Genomic DNA, 10,497 nt, shown 5'->3' with positions numbered 1-10,497 from the left:
AAATAGGACAATTATTAAATAAAGTAAAATCTGGTTCTTTGAAAACAAAATTGATAAATAATATTGACAAACCTTTAGCAAGACTGATAAAAATAAAAAGAAAAGCTATAAATCACCAATATCAGAGATAAAATATGGATATCACCACTGATCCTGTAGTCATTAAAAATATAATAATGAACTACAACCAACAAATTTACATTCATGTATTTGACAACTTAGAAGAAATGGACCAATTCCCCCCAAACAGCAAACTACTAAAACTCACCCAATATAAAATGGATAATCTGAATATCCTTATAACCCTTAAAGAAATTGAATTCATAATTTTAAAAGGTGCTGAAAAAGAAATATCCAGGTCTAGATACTCTTACTAGATAATTCCACCAAACATTTAAGAGATAATTAACAACAATTTTACACAATCTCTTCCTAAACACTCCCAACTCATTTTATGAGGCTAACATTACCCTGATACCAAAACCAGACAAAGATAGTACATAGACTATATATAGACACTCTATCTTTCTCTAGCTCTCTCAAAAATAAATAAACATTAAAAAAAAAACAACAAGAGAATTTTATTCTCTCAGAGTTCTGGAGGTCCAAAGTCTGAAGATGAAACTTTGGCAGTACTGGTTGTTTCTAGAAGCACTGAAAGAGAATCAGTGCCATGCCATTCTGCTACTTGGCTGGTAGAAGTTCTTGGGGTTCTTTTGTTTGTATATACAATGCCCCAATTTATTTTTTTAAAAATTTTCAACATTTATTTATTTTTGAGAGAAAGAGACAGAGCGTGAGCAGGAATAGGGCAGAGAGAGACAGGGAGACACACAATTGGAGGCAGGCTCCAGGCTGTGATCTATCAGCACAGAGCCCCCAACGCAGGGCTTGAACTCAAGACCGGGGAGATCATGACCTGAGCCAAAGTCAGATGCCCAGCCGACTGAGCCACCCAGGACCCCCTACAATGCTCCTATTTCTGATTTTATCTTCATATGGCCTTTCTCTTTGTGTATCAGTGTCAAATCTCCTCTTTTTTCTTATGGGGATAATAGTCATTGGATTTAAGGCCCACCCTAAATCCAGAATCATCTCATCCCCAGATCCTTAACTTAATTACAGTGCAAAGACCCTATTTCCAAATAAGGTCACATTCACAGAAACCTGGAATTAGAACTTGTACATATTTTCAGTGGGACACAATTCAACCCGTGGCAGAGGAGAATTACCTCAACTTGATAAAAAGCATCTACAAATAACCTAGAAATAACATATTTTGTGTTGTGTTATGTACAAGTTGTACATGTAAAGTATTGGAAGTTATAGCAACTGCAATAAAGTCGTAAAAAGAAATAAAAAGCCTGTGAATTGGAAAGGAAGAAATAAAAGTGTCTCGACTGGAATCTAGATTATATGGAGAACTCTCAAAATTCAACAGTTGAAAATTAAACAATCCAATTAGAAAATGGGCTAAAGATGTGAACAGACCTTTCACTGAGGAAGATATACAAATGATAAATTACCACATAAAAAGTTGTTTAGCATCATTAATTTGCATTAGGGGAATGCAAATTCAAATTACAGTGATATATAACTACACACTTATGTAATGGCTGAAGTGGAAAATAGTGACAACACCAAAGGCTGAGGACGATGTGGAGAGATTGGACCACTCACATGTTATTGGTGGGAATGTATATTGGGCTAGCCACTCTAGAAAACAGTGTGGCTGGTTTTAGTTTTAGTTTTTAATAAAACGCTAAACATGTAACTACCATCTGATCCAGCAACTGCACTCTTCGGAATTTAGCCCAGGGAAATGGAAATTTATGTTCACACAGAAATCTGTACATGAATGTTCATTGGCGTTTTATTCAATAGCCCATACTTGGAAACAACCCAGATGTTCCTAAGTGGGTGAATTGTTCAACAAATTGAATGCTGCTAACCAATTAAAGGCAATGAATTACAAATACACACAACAACTTGGGTTCACTGCTAGGTAATTATGATGAATGAGAAAAAGCCCATCCCACAAGGTTACCATGCTTCCGTCTATACAACAGTTGTGTAATGACAAAATTTTAGAAATGTAAGACATATTAGTGGTTACCAATGCTTAGAATCAGGGATGGGGTGCAAGAGGGAGGTGAGGGTGATTATAAAAGGGCGATATCGGGGGTCTTTGTAGTGATAAAACACTACAGTATCCTCATTGTGGTGGTAGATAACATAAAACTACCCATGTGATAAAATTGTATGACACTGAATGCATACACACATGCCTGAGTACAAGTAGAACTGGAGAAACACAATAAGATCAGTGGATTGTCTCAATTCCAGTGTCCTAATTGTGATATTATAGTATAGATTTTAAAAATTATTTCATTGTGGGGGGCTGGGTAAATTGTACATGGAATATCTGTGTGATTTCTTAGAACTGCATGTGAATGAATCTACCATTATCTCAATAAAATTTTCAATAAAAAAATTATTGAGGGCTCCCAAAGAGTTTCTTCTATGTCAACTATTGCCATTTATTTTCACTAAATTAGAAATGAGAACTAAAAATTATTGAGACAAAAATCCACAAGCACACATTCCACTAGGTGCCAAAGCAATGACGTCATCTACCATGCAGCTAGTAGAACACTCCACTGTACATTCATGAGAGGATGAGAGTGAAAAAGAAAAATAGCATCTTGGCATTATTATGAATATCATTTTGAGCTTGAAGCCTCTCAAAATGGTCTTAGGGGTAGGGTGACCAACTTATCCTAGTTTTCCTGGGATTTTCCTGGTTTAAGCACTGAAAGTCCTAGCAAAACTAGGATGGTTCTCCTGAGACTTACCTGATTTTAAAACTGAAAAGTTCCACATCCAAGGAATATGTTAGTCCTGGTGAGACTGGATGGGTTATTCTCCATATTTATGGACCTTTTAGTGTCCCTGGATAACAGTTTAAGAACCTCTGTGTAAGGCCATCCTTATACAGAAGAAATACCCAGTTCGGTGTTATTACCTCACCACCGCATAGGATTGAGTATTGTCCCCATTGTAATTTGTTAGACCCCCCCCCCATGCCCATTGCTTGCTCACTTTTCCCATACAGCCCATTGTACCTTCTCCTTCCCTTGAATTCCTCAAATAAGATGTTATTGAAAGTGCTTTGTAATGAAAGAGTGTCATCAGAATGTGAGTATGCATCATTTTCTTTTCGATGATTGTCTTTCCAGGTCAAGGTAGTATGGTGCAGGTGACCATCCCAGACAGCGTCATGAACGTGACTGTTGGATCTGATGTCACACTTGTCTGCACCTACACCAGCACTGTGGTCTCCCGGGACAAGCTTTCCATCCAGTGGTCATTCTTTCATAAGAAGGACTTACCACCAACTTCCGTAAGGACTTTTTTCCTCAACTCTTCCGCTATGGTAGTTCTGACATAAACTGTTAGAGTCAGTGTGTGAAGGAGTGGTAAGCCAGTGACAACAGTGGCAGAACCTCAGATACAAAGAGTTTGAAGACAGCTGTTTAGGGAAGACCATCATCTATGTGAGTCGGCCTTTGTCCTCTCTTCATATTCAGTTATAGCCTGTTATCTCAAATCTGAGTAGGTCAACATTGAATGTATTGTGTTTTCTAGAGTAGATAGGAATGGTCCTTCTCATAGGTGAAATGAGCAGTAGTTCTCAAAGGGTTCTCCCTCCCCTGAAATAATCTCTCTATTATTTCCCAGAGACCCCAGTTCAAATACACGTCCTACCTGATCAGCAGATCTCTGCTAAATGTAGTATCTGGGATCTGCCTGTCAAGTGAGCTAAGTCATTGTGTCTGACCGAGTCCTGATGGAATGACACTCCCAGATGGATAGACAAGGGCCAAGGTAGTGATGAACCCTGGGTAATCCCACAGGAAGCTAGAGGATACAGGATAGGGGAAGTAGGCTAGGGTCTGGGCTAAGAGGTTGCTGGAAGAGGGTCCATGAAAGTCAAAAAAGAACCATTCTACCTGTAAGCTGCCTAGTCTCAGTTTTTATTCATCTGGTCTTAAGGGTAATTCCTTTTTTAAATTAGCACAAGGACTAAAATTGTATACTCAAAGGTGTGGGTGTGTGTGTGAGAGAGAGGGTGGGAGAGCACATGTAGCAATCTGCATGAGTGTACAACACGTCTGCCAATACGTATCCCTTGAGAGAAAAGGCCTATAACTTTCATCAGATTTTCCAAAGGATGTATGGTCCCAAACAAGGATTTCAGAGAAGAAACAAATGAGTATGGTTTGGAATAGTTGGATGTAGTTGAATTGTGCCTTGAACAAAAGGAAGGGTTTTGGTTTAGTAGAAAAATGGGAGGTGAGTTCAGTGGGCTAGGGGAGGTTTAAGGGCAGAGGTAGAGAAGAAGGAGGGTGCTAGCTTAGAGGAGCCACACCGTGGCCTGTGTCACTTAAGCCATATCTGGTCCTTTGGAGGTGCTACGTTCTCTCTTCACCAGAGGGCCTACAGACTTTTGTAGCAGGAGACACAGCTCAAGACATGATTTCATTAATGCCACTCTCCAATCAACTTTCGACATTTTTGCTCAGCACTGGTTACCTCAGACAAGTGTCTGAATCGCTCTGTGCCTCTCTTCAAAATGTGGTGAAGCGCTAACACTCTCCTGCAATCTCATGGGGAGTCCGCTAACACAATGCATGTGGAAATGCTTGGAAAAAATATAAAGATCTAAGTTTTCTCCCTTGTAAACAGCTTTATCACCTTAATCAGCAGCAGCAGCAGCAGCACCAGTAATTTTACCACTTTTTGTCACCCAAATGCCCTGACCCAAGACCCCACATATTGCAATCAACTGAGAAACCATCCTCTTCCTTTGTAGGTTGCTCTCTCAGACTGTGGATGGCAATAATCACGTGAACTCTCTTCCTTTTGGAAATTCAGTTTCCTGGATAGTCTTTCTAATACATTCTTTATCTGCAGGCTTGAAGGCTTTTCCATTTTGCCAGTAGAGGCCAACTTTAGAGAGGCCTTGCCACTATATTTAACATTTTTTTTTAATGCTTGGTACTCAAATCCAGATGTCCTCAACTGCCTGGAAGTGAGGTTGGGGCCAATCTGAGGTCAAAAATATAAATTGTTCCTTATGTCTCCCCTGACGCTGGAATTTACAAGGCTGCCTCTTGGTTGAACTATGTAGTGATGGGTTGGGGGACAGACACAGGGCAGGAGGATCTTGTGAACAGCAACGAGGTTTTATGTAGATGTGGAGATACACAGAAGGTGTAGGTGATTGAACTGAGCGTGGCTTGAGCTCAGGGCATCGCTTAGGGGCACTTTGGAAAGGAACTATTAAAATGTCTTTGTTGAGTAGCTTATTTCCTTGCCATTTGCGTCATTCTTCAAGACAGCAGGTACAGGCAAGGCAAGGAATTTAAGGTTTCTTGCTCTTTGGGAGGTCCAAATCAAAGAAGGTCCTCTGTGCTGAGCCACTGACTCAGCAAGAACATGCTCCTTGATCTCAAAACATTTAAAAATTTTTTAAAAATATTTATTTATTTTTCGAGAGAGAGAGAGAGAAATAGAGAGAGAGAGAGAGTCTGTGAGCAGGGCCGGGGCAGAGAGAGAGGGAGACACAGAATCTGAAGGAAGCTCCAGGCTCTGAGCTGTCAGCACAGAGCCTGATGCGGGGCTCAAACTCATGGATTGCGAGACCATGACCTGAGCTGAAGTCAGACGCTCAACCAACTGAGCCACCCAGGCCCCCCATTGATCTTAAAACATTTTAGATTCTCTCCAAGTGCATGAGGCCTGTGCTATGCCTGTGCCTCAGCTGCATAGAAGACGGGGTAGAGTAGGTCTAACCCTTGACTTAGACAGTGAAAATCACCTCTATAAGGTCAAGCTTTCTCTTCTTTCTTTTTTTTCCATCTTGCTTCAGCTTACCCCAGTGAGATCCCCATTTTAATCATCCTTGGGTGTCAACTTCCAGAGAACTGGAGTCCCCTCCCCTCTTTCCCTCTCCCCTGCAGGCATGTGCTTCTCTCTGCTTTTCCACATGAGTAGTTTTGGAGCACCAGTGGAAACCTCCTGATGGATGTTGGTTCTCCTCCTTGCTTTGCTACTTACTTGCTGGCTGGGTGACCTTAGACAATTCAGTTGACCTTTCAGAGGGTCAGTTTTCCCATCTGTGTAATGGGGCTACTTACCTACCTCATAGGTCTACTGTGAAGATTAAATGAGATGATGCTTGTGAAGCACCGAGAAGCCTTCCATGTAGTAGCCATTCAGTGAATGTGTAGTAATTGAATGTGTAATTCAATGAATTCAATTCAAAGTGTAATTCAATGACTTAGTAGTATCATTACTTACAAAATAGTGACTTTGCAAAATCCCCACCCCATCCATACCCCCAGCATCATGGGCACTAGGGAATCCAGCCCTACAAGAGACATTTAGTATCGCTTAACAGCTGGGACAGAGCTCTTGGGGGAATCTTGGCCGAGGATCGGTTTCCCGTTCCACTGACTGCCAGGTCCCTGTGGCTAAAGAGAAGGGTCAGGCTTCTCTGCCTGCTCCTGTTGCTGAACAGAGAGCCTGGTCAACAATGACGTTGTAGACTTCTTCAGTTGAGATGGTATTTTTCAAAATGGGATTTGGCCTCTATTTCAAATTTGTTTCTTCTTTGAGTACATCCATGCATCCATAATTCTGTAGACCATGTTGTATGTTAATCTAGGGATGGCTGGTGAACATTTGGGGGATGGTAAAAAGAGACAGCTGTGCTATTAGACAATTCTATGATTTATGGGAGTAAGATGTTGCCAGACTGATCACTGAGTGATTCAATTCAACTCCTGGGTTGTTGTGGCAGTTTACCATGTAGCATTCAGCTCTCAGATCCACCCATTTCTGCTCAAACACAGCACAGCCCGTGCCTCGATACTGAGGGTATGGAGGAAAAGGCAGTCAGTCAGTGTCTAAATATGGCGCATGCAAGAGACGCTCGGGGAAGATGTAGCTGGACCTCTCAGGTAAGAACACCTATTGGTGTACTACTGGACCCCTTCATTGTTTGGAATATCTAGGCAATGACACCAGCCTTTAGGAGTGGGAAGGTATGGTCCAGGTTTGGTAACAGTCCAGATCAGTGCAAGCTCCTGGCAAAACTGGGACAGTCTTGAGTTTGACTTCTCATGCTCATGTCTGGAATTCCTTTCAGCCTCCTCCAAAAGGCTCAGGGACTTACTGCTGCCTTGAGCAGGGAAGTGACCAACTCCTGCCATAGGCTCATATTCTTCTCCTACTCTAACATCATTGTGTTAAAGGAGCAGTTGACTCCAAGACCTAGAGTTTCTCAATACCCAGGGAAGGGTGTTGTTTCTTACTGACTATTCTCTCCAAGGGGTTGCTTTGGTGAATGGGGACTGCAGAGGTATCCCATAAGTCTTCTGACCAGGAGGGTCAGGATATTTATTAGCTTGGCCCTTCTCTTAGAGAAGCCCTTTTCTCGGAAGACATGGACAGCTTTAGATGATCAATCCCTCATAAAGGGCACTCAGTTGAAGACTCTGGGCCCTGGAATAGGCAGGCTAGCATGGACGTGTGGGGTGGTTTGGTTACCCTCTGATCACACCACTTTTCCTCCTCTTCCACCCAGACACTAACTGGTAAAACTAAAGAGATCTCACCTGCCTGTGAACAGAACAGGCATTGCTCCTACTTAGCATGGGTCTCACAGACAGTACTTATTCTTCTAGAACATCCAAAGTGGATGGTACCCTTTGCCATTTTCATCTCCCCAGTGTACATTTAATGTGGACAACTTACTTCCAGAACCAAATGTCTTCATATTCTGTGGATGTTCAGATTCTCCCCACCTGGTCTCTCCTCTACAGATAGCATTATATCAAATGCTTTTTAAATGTTGGCAGGGTGGGGGTGTATCATTTCCTCACATGCACTTGAAAATGAGGGGGTGTTGGTTTAATTGTTATAAATGAGAATCACTACTGGCAGTTAGTAGGTGGTGGCTAGAGATGCTGAATATCTTGCTGTATATAGAATAAACCCACATGAGAAAGAATTGTCTGCCCAAAGTACCATTGTCACTCCCACTGAGAAATACTCCAGGCTCTTCCCTTCCCCCCACCCCCTCCCATCGAAATTTATCTATCCTGTATCCCATTACCTCAGCTGTATATTCTTGCTAAATCTGATAAATTAATCTAATGCTAAGGTGTTAGAGGCCAGTGATATTTTATTATTGTTTTATGTTTTAAAAATTTTTAATGTTTATTTTTGAGAGATAGAGACAGGGCATGAGTGGCAGAGAGGGAGACACAAAACTCATAGCAGGCTCTTGGCTCTGCACTGTCAGCACAGAGCCCGATGCCGGGCTCAAACCCATGAACTGTGAGATCATGACCTAAGCTGAAGTCGGATGCTTAACCGACTGAGCCACCGAGGCGCCCCTACTGATACTTAATTTTGTCCTCTTCCAAAGAAGATCTTGTAAGCATAGACTTTCTGCGCCTTCACCCGAAAGAAGCCATTCAAATGGTGGGATCTTGGGCAACTGGCAGACTAGGAAAGGAGTAGTTTGAAGGTAGGGATCTCTTTCTTTTGGTGTTCTTTCCCTTCCATGTGCAACCTGTCTGCTAGGACAGTCCAGAAAAAGTGCTGGACTTGAGACCATTGCTACTCTGTACTCTTCCCTTCCCAAGGCTAGCCCCTTTATGAGTAGGGCAGAAAGCAAGAAGCTGAAGGGAAAGAGTGGGTGGCTTTCTGTGGACTTCCACACCCTCCACATTTCCAAAAGGAGCCCACAAAAGCAGCTCTGGAGGCTAAATGCATTTATGAATTCCAACTCAGACTCAAACAGAAAGCAGACTGAATTCTTTCAACCCTTCTTGTTTATACTCCAGCCTCTAGTTAGAGAACAATACCACAAAGCTGAGGGGAAAAAAATCTTGTTGGACAAATCTGGCGCCCAGCTGCATGGCGTCGTGTGAATAGGAACTTGGCACAGTAGGAGGGGAAAGGCTGTTATTGCAGCTGGCAGATGTCGAAGGCATCAGGTGGTGAGACCACTCGGCATGGGAAGCATCGTGCCAATGAATAGCAGCAATTGGCAGCAAAGGAGTCGGGCTGAAGTAGAGGATGGAATGGCCCCAAAAGGGAAAGATTACCTAGAAATCATCTTTCTCGCCTAGGGCAAGGCTACTAGGCCATTTCCACGTACTCGGGGAGAGTCAGGAGGTCTGGATTCCAGGTCTGCTTACAAATTGGGTGATCTTGGAAAAATCGCTTTCTTTTTTGGAGCCTCCAGTATCCTTTTCTGTTATAGAAGAAGATGAATCAGAGGTTGAAAATTAGAGGCCTCTGGGCCCCTATTTGGCCAGGAGATGCATGTTCTTGAGCAGCCCACTATTGTGTGTGTTTCTTTCCACGGTTGGAAAGCCTTGCTTGTATTGGCTCTCCAGTTCACCACATTCCCTACCCTCCTCTATGATCTTACCACCATCCGCCATCCCTTCCCAGCTATTTCCCGTATCTCCAATATCCATCTGGCTCCTGAAGGGCCATCAACCTTAGAAACCATAAAAGAAGTGATCTCTAGGGGGGGTCTAACAACTAATGTGTCTCCATATCAGCCTCTAACTTCACAAGGAGCAGAGAAGACCTTGGGGGGAAAGTAGGGCATCCACAAAGGACAAGCGGGCAAAAAACTAACAAGTACCACTTATGGGAACACTTGGATAGGTTTGGTTTTCTTTAAGCCGATTTGCTCTCCCCTACCTCCCAAAGGACATGGCCTGTTGAACATCCATGGCTTTTCCTGGACCTCGATTGCTTTGATCTCTAAATTGACAATGTACTTTCTTTGAAAAGGTACAAGGCTCATAGGATCATGGGCTGGGTCTTGGCCATTGTTCAGCTTTGATTTTTTAAAAGAGTTATTCTTTTGTGGAAAATGGAACCACGTTTTAGTACTTCCCGAGTGATTAGATAAGCAGTTTCAGGAAAACATTTTTTTTTTTCTTTACAAGGACAGTGTGACAGCATGGACTTCCCCTAACACAAAGTCCCTCCATCTCTGTGTCCGGCCACTGGCTAGCCCTGGGGACTTTCCTTCTCAGGCCAAGATCTTTCCCTTTTAGGAGTCCATTGTTATCCCTCCTTACCTCCATTCCTATCCCTGACACCTTTTAGTATTATTTGTGAAAGGGCAAGGTTTATGAGACTACAGTGTAAGGAGTTCAGGTAAAAGGATCGGTGAAGGTCCTTCTTACAGGGAAGTTACAAGTCCAGGGCCTCATGACTTATTTGCTCATTTTACCTGGCTTCATGACCAACACTGCGACTTTTACACTGGAACATTCAAAGAATGTTCTAGCCCTGGCCTAAAACACACTCTTGTGGCTCCCTGTTCTCTGCAGAAACCAGGTCTTTCTCCTAGACCCTCTGGGACTGACTGAGGCCTGTAGGCAGGACTGATGT

The 10,497-nt window shown here is 42.7% G+C and overlaps 1 protein-coding gene across 1 annotated transcript in view; it reads left to right on the top strand.

Annotated features, from left to right (window-relative positions):
* The window catches only part of VSIG1 (V-set and immunoglobulin domain containing 1), a 36,010-nt gene that overhangs the window by 10,687 nt on the left and 14,826 nt on the right, over positions 1–10,497 (top strand). Inside the window, exon 2 of the mRNA XM_077773820.1 lies at positions 3,240–3,403. Within this exon, the coding sequence (XP_077629946.1) occupies positions 3,240–3,403 (164 nt within the window). The remainder of the gene's footprint in view (positions 1–3,239; positions 3,404–10,497) is intronic.

Source organism: Crocuta crocuta, unplaced genomic scaffold, assembly GCF_008692635.1.
Source record: "Crocuta crocuta isolate KB4526 unplaced genomic scaffold, BGI_CrCroc_1.0 scaffold737, whole genome shotgun sequence".
NCBI lineage: Eukaryota > Metazoa > Chordata > Mammalia > Carnivora > Hyaenidae > Crocuta > Crocuta crocuta.
This window is presented reverse-complemented; position numbering and strand designations above follow the sequence as displayed.